Source organism: Lagenorhynchus albirostris, chromosome 11 (genome assembly GCF_949774975.1).
Source record: "Lagenorhynchus albirostris chromosome 11, mLagAlb1.1, whole genome shotgun sequence".
Taxonomy (NCBI): domain Eukaryota; kingdom Metazoa; phylum Chordata; class Mammalia; order Artiodactyla; family Delphinidae; genus Lagenorhynchus; species Lagenorhynchus albirostris.
In genome coordinates this window covers 98,353,409-98,371,384 of record NC_083105.1, presented here as the reverse complement: position 1 = coordinate 98,371,384, position 17,976 = coordinate 98,353,409, and the positions used below count along the sequence as shown (strand labels likewise).

The following is a 17,976-nucleotide window of genomic DNA, read 5'->3' as shown; positions in this document are numbered from 1 at the left end:
TCCTCTGTGGATGGGATAATGATAACAGTGCCTATCTGAAAAGACTGAAATGAAGACCGAATGGAATAATGCACGTAAAAGGTTCGCCTAAGAAACGGTGAACCCGTATCGTCATCGGCATCGACATCCTGGCCACCAAAGAGAGTCCTTCCACTGTCCTTCCTGCCATTAGGTTTAGCGTCAGAATGGTGAGCAGGTCACCAGCAGGACAGAAGGACATCTTTGTCCCTTTCCCCATCTCCATCTGCCTGGGTTGTACGGGGATGAATGGTTGCCACGGCGACACTATCAATTCACTAGTATTTGGGGGCTCCCTGGTGAACAGAGGGCTGCTCTTGTTGATCTTTTATCTGGGAGGGTCACACTCCTCCAGAACGATGTGGGGGCTCAGGGAGGAACCCACTCTTATTTCTAATGGGCAGGTCTAGGAATCTCCATCCTCACTGGCAAGTGAGACTCAGGGAAGGAGGCTGAGGCCTGTGTCTGGTTCTTTCCATTGTGTCACACTGCCCGGCCCATCAGAAATGCCCCTCAGAAAGTGAGGTCACTGGACCCTCACAGGGCAGCAGAGGGCACCCCAGAAGGGCCAGGGCCGTGGCTCTTGCCCACCTCTTGCCCCCCATACAATTTGGAACCAGAAAAAGAGCCCCCAAAGGCAACGCCATGGGGTTTTTCTAGTGATTGCTGCCACCGCCTGGGCTGTAGGACAGTGGCTTAGAGCCGTCCCTGCACCACAGGACCAGCTCTCACAGGCACAGGCACCAGGCACCTCGGTGGACACAGAACCAGGAGTCCAGGCACCCCCTCACCCTTTGAGAGCCGGGGGGTGCAGAGTCCAGCATGGCCCGTCTCCAGCTGGCCCACCTTTGTCTTTTCCCTGCTCAAAGGAAAAGTAGCAACAGTACTCCAGCACATTTCCCGGGAGGTCCCTGGAGGTATTAAATGGTTTACAGAAAGCCTTAGCAAGAAGGCTGTTTTCTGGGAAAAGTCTGTCTTTCCATCCTTCCTCTGGTCAGCCCCGGCCTGAGCTTGGTCACTAGGGTGACCACACAGTGTGAAGGTCAGGGAGGACTTCCAGACGTCTACCAGCCCCTGCAGCCCATCCGGCCTCACGCCGCAGTGGCAGAGGGTGACACACCTAGCCTGCCATCTCTGCCTCCCAGAGATCTCTTCCCTGATCCACCACAGGCAGCCCTGCCAGGCCAGGTCCCGAGACAGGACATCTCCGTGGACCCAAGTCCAAGATGGAGCTATGATGTCCTTTCAGAGCCAGTGAAGAGACACGGACAAGTAGGCGGTGAACAAACCCCTGCTCAGCAAGCACCGGCCATGTGGTCAATAGAAAAGGTAAGTGTGACTAAGTCCCACCCCATCTCGGAAGGCAAAGTTCCAGCACGTGAGGGAGGCAGGGAGGCCTGGCCTTCCATGGTCTGAGCCCAGCCTCCCACCCTGGCTCACCCCCCCCTCCCCATGTCCCACATTACTGATGGGCTCCTGAACGCACCCCAATGTCTCATTCAATTTCTTGCACACCTACTATGTCCAGGCACTGTGCCAGGCAAGGCCCACAATAGAAAGCAAGCAGACTTGGTCCCGGAGTTAGATGCTCCCACGGGCCTCTGGGTGCATCTACTCTTGCCTGATTTCTGGGGCCGTCTTACCCACTTCCCTGCAGGCTTTTCAAAGACAGGAGCTGTATCCCCAAGACGCACATAGCAGGCAATAACAAAGTGCTGGATCAACAGTCATGAGCACAACGAGAAAGCCACACCCTCCTGTCCTCAGGGAGCCGATCTACCGCACCAGGTGTTTCCAATGAGAAAGTCACACCCTCCTGTCCTCAGGGAGCCGATCTACTGCACCAGGTGTTTCCATAGGGAAGGTTACATAACAGTCAGAAGACGCGGTCTCAATTTAAGGCTGTCTTCCCAGTGGTGCGGCCAATCGCAGCAGGAAGGAACCTGCAGCTGGGGTACCAGGGAAGGATGCACAGTCTGAACCACGCTCTGCACGCTACACAGGATTTGGTTTCAGGGCAGAAGGGAGGCCACACCAGGCAAGGTTGATAGCCAGGTTCAGGCAGGAGGAGAAACAGAGTAATTACGGTTGAGCCAAACCCGGTGTTGCCAACAGACCCCCCGGGAAAGAAAGGCACGGCTGCCCCTGGGACACTGTTCTCATAGGTCAGTGGCCTCAGCTTCTCTCAGCAGCTAGTTCTGGCCCCTGTCACATCCCCAACCTTACGGACTCTCCTTGAATCAGTTTCTATTTTCTCCTAAGCTCATGCCTCCAGACCCTCTGTTTGTTATTCCCCGAGTACAGCACTCAGAGGTGCCTTTCTCTGATTCACCCCAGGCCACTCCATCCACTGCAGGGTTTGGTGAGCAGGCCTGGGTTCCATCCACGACGTAGGCTTGTCTCCTGCGCCCCGTCGTCTGTGGGAGTCGGGCACAGTCATGCACGGCAGTGCTGGGTGGGCCAGAGGGACACAGGCTGCTGGGTAGCTGGGCGGCTTCCTCTCGCTTCTCACCACCCACCCAGGGCCACTGACCTATAGAACCCCTGGCCGGATGGTCCTCCACAGAGTCTCCTCCCATCTCCCGGCTTTAAGGACAGGCAGACCAAACCCCTCCTCCCCTCCATGGTGGTCTGCGCTCTCCATAAGCCACGAAAGAAACCTGTTTCAGAGACTACCACGTCATCCACTCCCACTCACGGGCCCTTCAGAGGCCCAAAGACCCCTGCAAAGAACACAAGCCTCAGAGAAAGGCTGCATACAGCCTTCCAGATTTGGGACATGAAGCAAGGAAAGAGTAAAGAATTCAGTAGGCCCTCAGTTCTCTAAGTGTGGTCCAGGGGCCCCCTACAGACTCCCAAGATGCTTTCAGAAATCCACAAGGTCAAAACTATTTTCCTAACAACACTAAGATGTTATCTGACCTTTATGCTCTCATTCTTTCTCAAATGCACAGTGGAATTTTCCAGAGGCTACATGATGTGTGGTATCACAACAGGCTGACTGCAGACAGGATGAGAGAATCCAGCTGATTTCTCTCAAGCCAGACAGTAATGAGATTTGCAAAACCGTGAAACAATGCCATTCTTGTCCCCAAACTATTTTTCTCGTTTGGAATTTATAGCTATTTTTATTCAAATGATGGTATTCACGTTAAGTATAATGTTTCTCATGTTTTAATGAATTAATATGTTTAAAATTTTCCACTTTAATATCTAATATGGCAAATATCAACAGATATAAGCCAGATAAACAGACTCTTTGAGGTCCTCAATCATTTTCAAGAGTGTAAAGGGCTCTCAGCCGGTTTAGTTTGCCAATGGCTGTACAGATGGGCCCCAGGCTGAGGCTCTGGAGTTTCTACCCTGTGGGCAGATCTCCAAGATAGCAGGAGGGAGGAGAAGCTAAGCCCTGCGCAGATAAGAGACCACATAGCAGATAAGAGACCACATATTTCTCATTCTCGAGGTCAAGGAGACCTTCCAGACTATGCATGTGCAGAAAGGCTCCTGGGGGGGGGGGGAGTCAAAAATGGAGGAGGTGCCACCCTGTAGTAAGTGATGTCAACCTACCCATAAGCCTCTTCGCTAGAATCCATCCTGGCTAAGAGATGTGTGCGCACACAGGGGAGGACCCTAAGATAAACCAAATACGTACTCAGAAAACCAGGCAAAGCAAGATGATTGGCCAAAGGAAACCCTGAAGAAATGTCCCATAAAAGTGGTTCAGGGCTTCCCTGGTGGCGCAGTGGTTAAGAATCCGCCTGCCAATGCAGGAGACACAGGTTCGATCCCTGATCCGGGAAGATCCCACATGCCGTGGAGCAACTAAGCCCGTGGGCCACAACTACTAGAGCCCATGCTCCGCAACAAGAGAAGCCACCGCAGTGAGAAGCCCGCGCACCACAACAAAGAGTAGCCCCTGCTCACCTCAACTAGAGAAAGACTGCAAGCAGCAACGAAGACCCAACGCAGCCATAAATAAATAAATTATTTAAAAAAAAAAAGGTGATTCAAACTGCCACAAAGGCAAGATTCTCTCTCTGAGCCCGCCCGTGTGTCTATCCACACGTACCCTTTTTCCTCCTAATAAACACGTCACTTGTTTCACTACTTTCCATCTCTATGTGGAAATTCATTTCTACACAGCTGACAGGCCAGGGCCTTGTCACTGGCCACTGGTCCCTGGTGGTCTAGTGTCTAGGTTTCGGCGCTCTCACTGCCACGGCCTGACTTCAGTCTCAGGCCGGGAACTGAAACCCTGCTTCAAGCCACTGCAGGCCAAGGCCACCTGAGATCACTGCCACCCAACCGCAGTTTACCTGGTTTTCCATGTTCCCGATGCCCCCACCCTCCCCACCTTGTTTCCTATCAATCAGATGAGAAGACAGTGTAGTACAGTGGATAGAGTGCAGGCTTCAGAAGCACCAACCGCATCACTAACAAAACGTGCGACTTCAGGAAAATCATCTCCCCTCTCTGAACCTTGATTTCCTCCCCCTTAAAAGAGTGAGATTATGGAAGAGATTGAAAGTTGCCCAGGACCTATTCCTCCTTTCTCTCTTAGTCAGAAAACCCTCCGTTGTCAATCTTCCCCGGGCACATAGCCCCTGGGAATAAAGATCCCATTTCTCAGCCTCCCTTGCATCTGGGAGTGGCCATAAGACTAAGCTTTGTCCCCCACCCCACCCCCCACCCCCCCACCCCCCGGGACATAAGCAGGAGTGTCCTGGGCAACTCCCTGGAAGCAGCCCCCAAAGGAGGGTGAGCTGCTTTCAATGCTTCTCTTCCGACACTGGAAGGTCGTCATGATGCCTGACACAAGCTGAACTCCTTGACGATGAGAGAGAAACACACTTCTATACTGTGTAAGCCGTTTCTACTTTAGGTGTCCTGGCATAGGAGAATCTAGTCCTAACTAACACAGAGAGCAATTCCTGCCTTAGACTTGGCTGCAAAATAAAACTAAATGACATTACAGAGGGAGGGCAATCGAGTGCCTGTGACTATTATCATTGGCCTATTGTCAATACTAGCTGAACAGCTCGAAAATGGCTTCTCCTCAGCCCCCTGGTACACCATTCTGGCAGGGAGAACACAGAGGGTCAGCTAATTCACTTCCAGCATCTCCCTGGCTCCAATGCCCAGCATCAGCTACTTCTCTCTTCCTGCTCCTCTCGTCTGGGGTGCCAGGGGCTGGCGAGAGAGCGCCAGCCCAGCTCCATGAAGCCATGACCTCACCCTGCCTGGGGGGCTGTGCAGACCCAACTGGAGCCCAACTTAATCACATTTTCAGTTCATTAGAGAAGACCAGGCCTCCTCCCTGGAGATGCCAAGCCCATTCGAGGGAGAGGGAGAGAAAAGAAGCTCATCTCCCCAAGGGCAGATGGGAGGGGAATGGGGGCTCGAGGAGAGGAAACAGCAGCGAGAGATCTGGAGCTTAGCTATTGTGTTGGTTCCCAAACAGCTGAGGAAGGAGAAGGGAGGGGGACATTCCTAGGTCTGAAGTGAACAAAGAAAGGGGAGGCTAATATATAAAGTGCAAGATTGTTCAGCCAGGCCCTGGGGTGGGTGTCCCACGGCCGTCCCTGGAGGAGGTCCAGAGGCGCCTGGGCCTAAACCGGTCCAAAGCTGTGGGCTCAGGAATTCACCCCTGTGGCAGGGCACAGTTTCTCATTGGTCAGCCTGTAGGGATGGATGGGGGAGGGTTGCTGATTCTAATTATACTTCGGCCTGGCCTGGATTCCCACCCACATTCCAAGATCGGGCTCGAAAGGACCCCATGATTTCCACTAACTGGAGGGTTTTGTGGAGCTGAACGTTCCTCTCTCTGAGATACTGGGTGTTCAGCCCTCTTGAGAAGTAGGGTAACTGGATATGTCACCGAAGTCCCCAGTGCCGAGGGAGATGGCCACAGTCCTCCAAAGGACCCTTCTCTCCCTGCACCCTGTTCTCCTGGGCAGCATCTGAGTACGGATCAGGGCAGGACCAGCCGGCTGGGAGGACAAGGGCCGAGTTCCCGCCCCCGGTTCCCACTTTGGGGTTTGTCCAAGCTCTGGGGCTGGAGCAGCTCCACCCATCCTGCTCTGGGTCAGGAAGGATAACCAGCTGTGTGATAGGAGCTGCTGCACCACTTCACCCTTTACTAACCCAAAATGGCATTTGTGTTGTTCTCTGTCACGTGTTGTTTGTGTCAATATCTCCTATGTGTCTTGTCTCTGAGTGAGACTGCAAATCTGACTTGCACAGAGTTAAGATACAAAACATCTCAGGAAATATGTGCTGATGGGCACCTTCAGGTTCCTGGCCTCGCCAGGGAGGAGGAGAAGGGAAAGAAAGCCACTTAGGAAATGTTTCATGGAAGGATTCTGAGGCTGATGGGTTAGGGATGCATTTGCATCTGCTTAATCTGAGGGAAATGCTGAAACCCTGTGGCAGCCCCTGATCTCTGCCATGAGGCTAGACCCCCAAAGGCAGAGTGGCCAAGGTCACTGTCCCACCACAAGCCCAGGGGCTCACTGCCCCTTCTGTCGCCCTGCACTCAGGTGGGTGAGGGAATTTGCTGGAAAGGAAAAGGGTGCTTTTTCCATCAGTGTTGGGCAGAGCTCTACTTGTCTTCAGAGGGGACACTGAACTGCAGAGCAGGGACGCAGCTACGCGAGGACACAGCAAAGCAAGCCAAACCAGGGCCCGCGCCCCGGACTCGCAGGTTTCGGCAAAGTACCCCAAATAAGCCCTCGTTCTTCAGCCTACGGAGGACGTGAGAGAGCAGCTCTCACTCTGAGAAAAGGGGAATGTGTGTGTGTGTGCATCTGTGTGTGTGTGCGTATGTGTGTGCACATGTGTATATGTGTGTGCATATGTGTATGTGTGTGCATATATGTGTATACGTGTGTGTTGTGTGTGTGTGTGTGCGCATGTGTACGTGTGTGTGTGTGTATGCCTGTGTATGTGTATGCGTGCGTGTGTACATGTGTGTGTGTACTTGTGTTCAAACCCCAACTCGGATGTAAGCATCACTAGGACACAGTGCGTGGGCACCATCTGCAGAACCAGCTCAGGTTACCTGACAACTAACTCCTCTGGGGGTCCTGGGTTACAAGGATCTCTTCTTGAGATTTACTGACCTTCCCTGGACCAGACTCTCACAGGATTGGTCTCTCTATGAATCACAACTATCCTACCAAGCAAACGAACATAACAAAATTCTTCCCAGTCTCCAAGAAAAGTCTATTCCAGGCCAATTAAGTGAAAGCAGGAGGCCAGGAGAGGAAGCAGGAATGCCAGGAGTGGATGTGGTCAGTAAGCCCCCAGCTCTGCCAGGGCACTTAGCCCCTCTCCCACCAAATCACCTCCCTCCAGGCCTGTGAGCCTCCTTCCAGGGCGACTGTGGGCAGAAACAGGAGAAAGGGCTGGGTACGAATTTTGCAAAAAAAGGCGTGGGCAATATTTCACGAGGATGTGAAGAGTGAATTGCGTTGTCCCCAACAGAATGGGTATTTCGTGTGCCTCTCTGTGCCGTGGAGGGGACATGTTATCGTCATTCAAAGTAAACATGAGTATTTACAAATGTTAGCTCCAGTGGGGACAGGTGACTTCCTGGGGGGGAAGAGGAATTACAGGTGAACAGCAGGCTTTCAGAGGAGGAGGAGAGGGGGAGAAAATATGCAGACATGAACAGCAACAGAACAAAAGGAAGAAGGACTGTGTTCCCCAAATGAACGTCAAATTCAGAGCCAGTGGAAAACAGCCAACCTGGGACTGTTAGGTGACTGATGGGAGTACCACTGGACGCGAAGTCCTGAATAGGACCTAGAAAAACCAGACTGCAAGCATCTGGCTTCTCCAGTATTCAAGGGCACCGAGGGAGGTCTTCATCTTCAACTGGGGGTAAAAGAAAGGGGTGACTTCTCCTCAGGGAGCCAAGAAGGGCTGCATAGGGTTGAGCTCTGCACAACAGCTGGAAAGAGCCCAGCAAGGATGTCTCAGAGACTTGAGTCTTAAAGTCCAGGTTACAGTACCACCTGCCTATCTGAATATACACGGGCAGGGGACTGGACTAGATAGCTTCTGGAATCTCATATCACTCTGAGTTATTATGAGCCTGAGATTCCTAACACTGATGAAAAGAAAGACTAGTCGTCTTGAGAACCAATTCTGAGGAGGGGTATGGAGAGGACTCAGTGGGCCAGGGGCAGGAGAGTATAAGCAGCTTTTTGCAGGACGAGGTCTCTGCAGGAGGCCCCTTTTGTACTGTCCCATTAGCAAAGCTATATTTTCACTAACCTCCAACCCAAGCACACCTTTCAGATCTTTTGATCACACAATTCTTTGCTTAATCTGTTTGTTCTTTCCTTAGATCAAAGAGATAGACACGGAGAATAAGTGATTAACAGGGGACCAGATCTTTTCCCCAGCTTCCCCTTCAGTAATCTCACAAACTGTGTGAACAATATAACATCTCAAAGAAAGATGACAAAGAGTCGACAAGCCTGCACGCAGTGGATGGCGATGAATCTGACCCTCTATCTCAATGATTCACTGAAACTACTTTCCCTTTTTCCCTTTAAAAACTTTCATGGCCAAGCAAAACCTTTGGTGTCGATTCTGGGACACGAGTCCGCCTTCTCCCCAGATTGCTGGCTTTCGGATTAGAGCAACATTTCTGTTTCTACCAGCACTTGCCTCCTGAGTATTGACTTTCCAGCAGCGAGCAGCCAGCAGCCAGACCTGAGTTCGGTAACAGAGGTGGCCTCATGTTCAGATGTGAGCAGCAGAAGCAGGCCCTCCACTCTGGAGGAGCTTATCCTAAGGAGGAGCAGGGTTGCAGCGACACACCTCCCAGTGGAAGCGAGGCCAAGTTCATGGCCATCAAGCATAGCTCTGCAAGTCACACAGTGCAGTGGCAACACACCCAAGGCTACAGTTCCCATGGTAGACAGCATACGTGTGTATTACATTCTAGGTACATTTATAATGTTTACTATGGCAAGTTCCCAGCAGGTGATGGTAAAGTGTCTTGAGAAAGGGGTGCCTTTTTTCTAATTAGAAGGAGCATTGCATGGACCAGCTGCAGCCTACATCCAGCCTCCTGGAGCCGCGGGCTTCACGTTGCAGACAGGACTACAGGACAGAAACAGGATCCCTGTGTAAGGTTCAGCCCTTGCTGACATTCCCCAGACTGACAGAATTAAAGATTTTTTTAAAAGCGACCTAAGGATCTTTCTCAAACATTCATTGTGTAGTAGAGTTACCTGCAAATTAACGCCGATTATTTGAGCATCTATAGCTGGGCGCTTTTTGTTACTAGGTCTGCACCCTGAGCCCCAGACTCCAGCAGTCCTGCCCTCTGAAAAGCTGGAAAAAAAAAAAACCCGCACATCTGTGTGCCATTAAACAAGCCATTATTCACCCCAGCAGAGAGGCTCCGGGTTTTGTTGGCATAACAACGAAACATTCATCCCCCGGGTATAAGTAATATGACCTGGCTCTCAGAATGAGCTGACTCCTTGCTGCCACCTTAGAAAGACAGAAAGTTCCAGAAGTGGGCGAATAGATTCTGGCGGCTCAAGGAAAGCTTTCCAGCCAGTGCCGTCTCCCCTACGGAACACTTTGCCACTGAATACGGCTCTTGGAGCCACAATGGCAAACCCTTGTCAATGATGCCCATTTACCAGCCCCGACTTCTGAACCCACGGACCCAGCGGGGCTAAGCAGACTGTGGACAGAGACCGCATCAGTCACCTCCCAGGAGATGTCTGTGTGCGTCCCAGCCGAGGGGGGCACCCCGCTCGTGGGCAAACACAGCCTGATTGGCTGAGACAGAGCCCAGCCCCTCTTCTCAGGTAAACAACCTGAAACAGGAGTTCGGACCTAAAAGGAGCTTGTGCCTTGCGAGGTCTGAGTGTCTGGGGGGCCTCGGCCCAGCACTGAGAACTTGGTAACCAATTTCTTAAGCTGCTCGCAGGACACTGGTTAGTGAGAACTTCAAGGCACCCAGGAGACAAAGTGGGCAGCAAGTGTGCGGCTGGAGCCTCCAAAGGCACCCGGGACACGAATGGGGCGTCTGGATTCTCTCCCAGCACCTCCCCAGTGCCCCACCCCCCAGGCCCTCCCTCTCTGTCTCCGGGAGACAAAGTGCCCAGCTCCCTCCTCTACTCCGCCTCTGTATCAGGTTCCCCGTTTGAAAATCCTGTCTTCACCTCCCACTTCTTCGGGGTAAATGAGAGCATTCCTTTGTACCCCGAGGGCGGGAACACTTGTCTTGCACTTACTCTGCGCTGCCTGTGTCTGCAAAATAAAGTGAGACAAGCCCACGCCCCCGGTATCAGAGGTCTTGCCCCCCACCCAGCTCACCAACTAACTTCCCGTTCCCCTCCCCTCCACCAACCCCGCAATCCTACCCCTGCCTAGAGAACACTGAAAAGGGTGGGAGACAGCGAACCACAGCCACCTATGGACGTGTACGTTTGGAAATAAAAGAAAGAGAGGATAAAATCCCTCCGCCTCCCCTCCCTGATGCACCGGGCTCCTGGAGTGCCCTCAATCCCAAATGGCCCTGGGTTACAAGAAGCCCCAGAAGAAAAGTTGACTCCTGCACTTCCCCACCCCTCCGTGTCCATGTGTGCAGGCAACTTGCTCTCTCTCTAACCCCAAGCTGTGCTCAGATCGATCCCCGCCTCCAAAAGAATGGGGTTATAGCTGGGTGGAGGGGAGGAGAGAAACAATGAGTTTTGAGCTGACACTTAAAGTACTGTGTGTGTTTGGCCTGCTTCTCCCACTCCTACTCTCAAAGTGCGGCCACTCCAGGGGCAAACACAGACACAAAAGGAATACTAATAACAATAACAGCTCGTACAATTGAGCCCCGCTGGGCTAAGCACTCCACACGTGTTCCCTTATCCTTACGATGGCCTCGAGGAGCAGGCACTGGTCCTGGGCCTGTTTTACATATGTGGAAACTGAGGCTTGGAGAAGGCAAGTGTCTTGCCCAGAGTTACAAAGCCGGGCAGAGTTACAAAGCAGAGTTACAAAGTGGCCCAGGGATGGGAAACACTTAATGAGCTACAAGGACAAGCGGCTGCTGCTTCAAAGTTTTCCTGGAAAGAAGAGGAAACTACCCCCCTTCCCCAGGATAACACCCTCCCCCCGGGGTTAGAACTTGGTCTGCCTCTGTCAGTTGCCAGTACTGGGCTACGCTCCAGGTGACAGAGATGTTTCCGGGTCAGCTGGAAAACCTAGCACCACTGAAACACTGGAAACCCAAGAAAAAGAGGCGTTAGGAATGTACTTGTTGATAAACTGGAAATTGTGTTTACGGTCCAGGCAGCTGGCTCGAGCACAACCCAGAGCGTTTTCCTGGTGCTGACGTACTCCTTGGTTCAGAAGATCAAATTGTTCCATGAAAATAGAAAGTCTGGGCAGCTAACACTGAAGTTCTCTCACGCTAAGGTAGGTGTGTGCGTGTGCAGATGGCTGTGTGTTTTATTCAGCTACTGGAGGAGGAGAGGGCTGGAGTTTCTCTACTTACATGCAGATTTGGTCTTACAAATGAAGGATTCGGGGTTGTGATCATGGGGGTGTCCCAATCCCTAGATAAATTACCTAATTTGCATCCATCCATCCATTGAATATTTAGTGAGACTTATTATCAACTGGCTCTTTAGTCCAATCCAGAGAGACACACAAAGAATTTTCGAGCTGAAAGGAACCTCAAGATTCAGGGAGCCCAGCTCCTGAAGGAAAACACAAGGGTGGGATTCACCTGGGCAGCCTGAGATGGCGCAGGCAGAACAGCAGAGGCGGTACGGGGGCGGGCGGGCAGCGCGTGAATCCTGACTCCGCAATGCTAGCTGGTGACTCGGGGCAGCTCCTTAACCCCCAGCGCCAGCGCAAGCTCTGGTTTCCTCCTCGCCCTGCGGGACCGCACAGGCCCAGGCGAGGGGCTTATGTGGCCTGTCAAGTCCCGTCATGGCGACAGTCCCGGGGATCAGCAGGGGCCGCCCTCCCCCTGCACGGCTGTGGGTTGGGGCAGCGTGCTGGCTCGGGGGGTGGAAGGTAGGGAGGCGATGCTGTCGAGTAGCTGGCTCTGCGGAGGATGTTGGGTGCGGTATACGTCCCCCACGTAGACCAGGGGTTGGGTGTCATAGCAGAAGGACTCACCCACCGGGAGCTGAGGGTGTTGGCTGGTGGGGACTCACAGCCGAGTCACTCTGCAGGCATTGCCCTCAGCCCAAGGGAGCCACCCAGTCTCCTTGCCCAGAGGCAGCCAACACCCAATGACCGACTGGTGGGGGTGGGCCCCCCTGCCCCATGGGGCCAGCGCAGCTTTCAGAGCTCCTTGAAGGACCAGCTGAGGCCTCGGTTGTAACTACGTGGTATTCAGCTTCTCCCCCTGCCCAGCCCCGCTCCTCTCACTTCCTGAGAGCCTCCCTGGTCACTCGCTGCCCACAAACCTCTGCTTCCAGGGAACCTGACTCACATCACCTCCAAGGAACCCAGTTCCCCAGACAGTGAGTCTCTGAGGGCAGCCTGGACAGGGCATCCATGTGCTGACGAGAGCCCAGCCGCATCTGGGGCCATGCCGCTCTCTCCTCCCTCAGCCCAGGCAGCCTGACCCCCAAAGGGGGAGAGGGAGGTCGTCCATAGAGGGAGGTCTTTCTCCACCTAAAGCATCATCCTCCCAACACCCCGCACAGAAGCACAAAGGCCATCTCCACCCGCAAAAGGAGGAGACAGCGTGCAGTCCTGCCCACTCCCTCCCGCCCAGACCCCCTCCTCTCCAAGTGCGATCCTAAAGGGTAACCCTGAAGGGGAAAGAGCTGCTAAGTACAGGGAGAAATAGGGCCATGTGGGGAGGGGCAGGAGAAGCCCCCATCTGCTCTGTCTCCGGACAGAAGCACACACACAGGAGGCACGAGACCACAGAGGCAGCGAGTGGCGGAGGCAGCCACAAGCCAAGGAACCCCACGGCCCCCAGGAGCTGGAAGAGGCAGGGGGGACTCTCCCCTAGAGCCTCTGGAGGGAGCCCACCCTGCAGACACCTTGCAACCAAATTCCGACTTCTGGCCTCCAGACCCGTGAGAATACATTCCTGTGGCTGTAAGCCGCTGGGTTTGAGATAATTTGCTACTGCAGCCTCAGGAAACTATTACAACATCCAAGCTGGGGGCATCAGGACTTGCCCCTGCCTCTCCCCACCTTCCTCCCTCCCCCCAGCTTTCTTCCCTCCCCCACCAGGAGGTAACCCCCTTCCTGCTGATGTGCTGGTGAGACCTTGGGGCCTTGCCCCATACTTGTGCTTTATAACAACCACTTATTGGGCCCTTACAAAGGAATGGTTTCCTACCCCAGAATTTCAGACAGGTGGCAGGTGATGATGGTGATATCTGGGACTGAGAGGGCGTTGGAACAGAAAACAGAAAAGTATAGTCACTCGCGGTACCAGCTCATTCAACCAGGCCCATCTTCAGAGCTCCAGGCCCAGGACAGTATTAGGATTAGCGTCAACGCGACTCTAGCCCCAGCTGGTTTTCAGGAGGAAAGCGGCCCGTGGGACACGGAGCAGCCAGGGGGACTCGCTCCTCCCCTGGTGGAGGACCTGGGACTGCATATCGTCCCGCCTCTTGACTCCAGAAACCCCGCACCCCGCAGCCCACATCAAGCCTGGGTGGACCCACCTTCTGCAGCTCGGAGGAGACATTGCACACGCTGCTGGGAGGGGACGCCCGCTGGCACTGCTGTTCCCCACTGCTCAGGGCCCAGGAGTTGGCAAAGTCGTAGGGGTCCGAGGTCAAGGTCCCTGTGGAGAAAGTTTCAGGAGGATGAAGCCACGGTCGTGAGACCCGGGACTTCTGAGTGAGAACTCTAGGTCTGTTGCCACCTGAATCAACTTTCTTTAGATTAAAACATAGGCATCTGTGGCAGGAGTACCCCAGCATTACCACCACAGGGCACGGGCACCCGGGTTCAGCCAGCGTCTGGTGGGGGGTGGCTGGGCGGATGGGCACAGTGAGGAAGATGCCAGGAAAGGCGATGAGGAACAGTCCAGCCACTCTCGCTTCTCGGGACTTTGCTCCCTTTCCTCCTTCTGTGAGGAATGTTCTCCACCCCCTTACTACCCTGACTCTCTCAATTTATTCTTTGAGATGCAGCCCCGGAACCACTTCCTCCAGGAAGCCCTTCTGAATTAGCTCGACTCCCTGTCTCCCTCCCCAGTCTGGCTGGGTGCCCCTTCTCTGTGCTCCCTCAGCACCCTGGCCATCCCCCTATCAAAGCTCTCACCATCCTTTGTGTTAGTATCCTTTTTGCTTATATTCACCCCCCATTCAACTGTGAGCTCCTTAATTCAGGGCACAGGCTGTGCCTCTTATCTCTAAACTCTTATCTGCTGGACGGTGGATACTCAACATATTTTTGCAGAATGAAGGTAAGAATGTGGCATGAACCTAAGCATCCGCATCACTGCATCCCTGGTGCTCGCAGAGCATCTGTGCCCTGGTACCCACAGCAAACACGCTCCTATCAGCCACCCACAAGAGACTGTGAGGGCCTTCCGGGCCTGCATGGCCCGGTACCAAGTCAGGGCCGGATAGAACTGCTGCACCTTCATTGCAAAGGGGCTTAGCGGAGCAGCAAGGCAAGCAGTCCCTCTGCATAGCCAGATCTGGAAGAGTGAAGCACGCTTCAGGGTCAGATCATGCACCTGGAAATAGGAAATAAACTATCCCCGGAAAAAGAAAAGCAGGACTTGGAAGTATAGTGAGTTGGCCTCTGGGTGTGGGGAGCAGAAAAAAATGGCCCCCAAAGGTATGTCCACTTCCTAGTTCGCAGGACCTGTGACTATTTTACAGCAGAAGATGTGATTGAATAAAGGATCGTGAGAGGAAGAGCTTATCCTGGGTTCACTGAGTGAGCCTTAAACGCAATCACATATGTCCTTATAAGAGAGGGGTAAGGACTTCCCTGGTGGTCCAGAGGTTAAGACTTTGCCTTCCAATGCAGGGGGTGCGGGTTCGATCCCTGGTCATGGAGCTAAGATCTCACATGCCTCGTGCCCCAAAAAAGCGAGCAAACTAAAACAGAAGCAACATTGTAACAAATTCAATAAAGACTTTAAAAATGGTCCACATCAAAAAAAAAAAATCTTAAAAAAAAAAAAGAGAGGGGCAGAGGGAGATCAGACAGAGACACACACAGAGCAGGCAGTGTGCAGACCGAGGCAGAGACTGAAATGATGCAGGCACAGGTCAAGGATGGCTGGCAGTGGCTGGAAGAGGCAAGGCACAGATTCTCCCCAGAGCCCCTGGAGGAAGTGTAGTCCTGTCATCAACTTGGTTTTGGACTTCTGGCCTTCTAGAATTGTGAGAGAATCAATTTCTGTTGTCTTAAGCCATCAAGCTTGCAGTAGTTTGTTGGCAGCTGCAGGAAACTAATACATGGAGAAGCCAAAGGGAAGGGCACTTAAATCTGTGAAGTTTCTACTATGTGCCGGGCATTATGATAGGCATTCTCTGGGTTCTTAGTCACCACGCCACACAGGCTTGCCCACCTTCTAATACACCATCTCAAGGAAGAGGCGGAGAAGAGGCTTTGTGCTATGTGGGGAAAGCCCGAGAGAGAATCAAGACCCCTGGTCTGGTCTCAGTTCTCCTTCCATCGCCCTGTGTGATCTTGGGCTGATCCCATAATCTCCTGAGCCTGATTCCTCGTATGTAAAATGATGGGTTAGACTAGAGGACCTCTAGATCCTTTCCTGACCTTTTAGGAAGTGAAACCCTATGGGCTAAATCTGAAATGAGACATAAGGATGTCTTATAGATGGAATTACAAATCATCTCGCTTATAGAAAAATCTCTGAGAGCCAGAGTTAAAACCAGCTGGGCAGGCTCCCATGATGTCAGGAAGCAGGGTTAACTGTCGAGTCTTTGCCAACCAAAAAAAAAAAATTAACCCGCAGTCCTCTGAGAGTGATTTCCAAAATATCACCAGAGCCCTGACTTTTTGCCAACATGCACCACCTTCTCCCTAGGAACATAGGTCCCATTTTTAGTTAGTATTTTTTAATTGAAGTATAGTTGATTTACAATGTTTCAGGTGTACAGCAAAGTGATTCAGTTATACATACGCATATATATTCTTTTTCAGATTCTTTTCCATTATAGGCTATTACAAGATATTGAATATAACCTGTGCTATACTGTAGGTCCTTGTTGTTTATTTTCTATACAGTAGTGTGTATCTGTTAATCCCAAACCATTTTTATTTTTTTAGATCTTAAAGCCTGGAGAAGAAGACATCTTAGGGCTGGGACTTCCATTTCTGGCAATACAGCACATTAGAAAAATCTGAAAACTCTGCCACTGCAAAGGACAAATATCCTGTTGAATCTGTGTTTAATCCCATTTTAAAAAGTAGAGGGAATGACAAGGGACAGAAAAGAAGGAGAAGAAGGAAAGGAGGAAGGGAAGGGAAGAAAGTTTAAAAGCAAGGAAAGAAAGTTTAAGAATAGAACTGGCAAATACGACTTGATGTTCTGACTACAGGGTATTACAGTGGGGGTGGCAATCTTGCCAACTAATGTGCTTAGGTTTTAACAGCTCCTTGGAGATTGATGGAAATGAGTCTTGGGTCTGCCTGATGTAGGGAGATGGGCTTAGACCCCTTTGTGGTCCTGGCAGTCTTGAAGGACTACCCCCTCCGTGAGAAAGCTAACAAGAAAAAAATTCACTCTGAGAAGTAAGAAAATAAAAAGGAAGTTTATTTCCTTGGTCTGGACTCTGAATAGGAGGGGAAAAGTCTCCTCTGAGAATTTATAGTGATAGGAAAGCCCTCATTTAGCATTGAGATTCCAATTTATACTTCTTGTGAGAGTCAGTAACTCCATATTAAAAAATTAGCATAAAACCCTTCTAAAGATGAGCTTACAATCCAAAATTATGCAACATAGGCAACAATCTACTTCAAGCAAGACCCAGCAGACATAAAGATAACAAGATTCAAGCTCTAAAAACTTCAGATAATAAAGTTTTTGTACAGAGGTTATAAAAGAAATATATTTTAAATTGCTGTTATAAAGAAGAAATCAAAACTTGATAAAAGAACAAGACAATAAGAAAAATAATAGCGTTGAAAAGTGCCAGATTTACCTTCTAAAATTACAAATATAGTCAATGAAATAGAAAAGAAAAGTCAACTGACAGATTAGACATCATCTGTCAATTAGAGGCGAGAGAGAATTAGTGAACTAGAAGATAGATCTAAATGGTGATGTGCTGATAAGCCAGCTCTCTGGGGGGAAAGCAAAGCCCTGATTTGCTTGTTTCCATGGTGTAAATACTCCCACCATGGCCAGTTTCAAGCTACCAACATGACATTACTGAAAATGGAGCTGGAAAAGATGCACACGATTGGTTCTCACCAGCCAGCATGACTATACCACTCAAGCAACAAAGAGGGATAAAGAGATAGAAAAGTGGAAGCATGGAAAATAGGGTGGAATAAAAATATCCAACATATGTCTAACAGAAGAGGGAAAATGACTGAAATTTTCCTATATCTGATGAAAGGTAGGAATCATCAGATTCATGAGTCACAAAAAGTCTCAAGCAAGATAATAAAGATAAAACCCACACATAGAAATAGCACAGTGAAATTTCAGAATACCAAAAGCAATGAGATGACTCATACACAAAGCTAAAAGACACATTATCTGTGAAGAAATGACAATTAGACTGACAACATACTTCTCGACAGCAACAATGGAATAGCATCCTCAAAGCACTGTTAGAAATAACCAATGTCCTAGAATTCTATACCTAGCTAAAATATCATATAAGAATGAAGGAGTGTTTGTTTCAGTTATCACTACCAGACTCTGAGCGAGGAACTATAAAGGGATGTTTTTTAAAAAATAGAAATTGAACCTACAAAAAATAGTAACATAAAAGGAGAAATTATGAG

At 51.0% G+C, this 17,976-nt stretch overlaps 1 protein-coding gene across 2 annotated transcripts in view; it reads right to left on the bottom strand.

The window, feature by feature from the left end:
- The window catches only part of VWF (von Willebrand factor), a 136,507-nt gene that overhangs the window by 101,410 nt on the left and 17,121 nt on the right, over positions 1-17,976 (bottom strand). For both annotated transcript variants that reach the window (XM_060167141.1, XM_060167140.1), the window contains exon 6: positions 13,695-13,816. In XM_060167141.1, the coding sequence (XP_060023124.1) occupies positions 13,695-13,816 (122 nt within the window). The remainder of the gene's footprint in view (positions 1-13,694; positions 13,817-17,976) is intronic.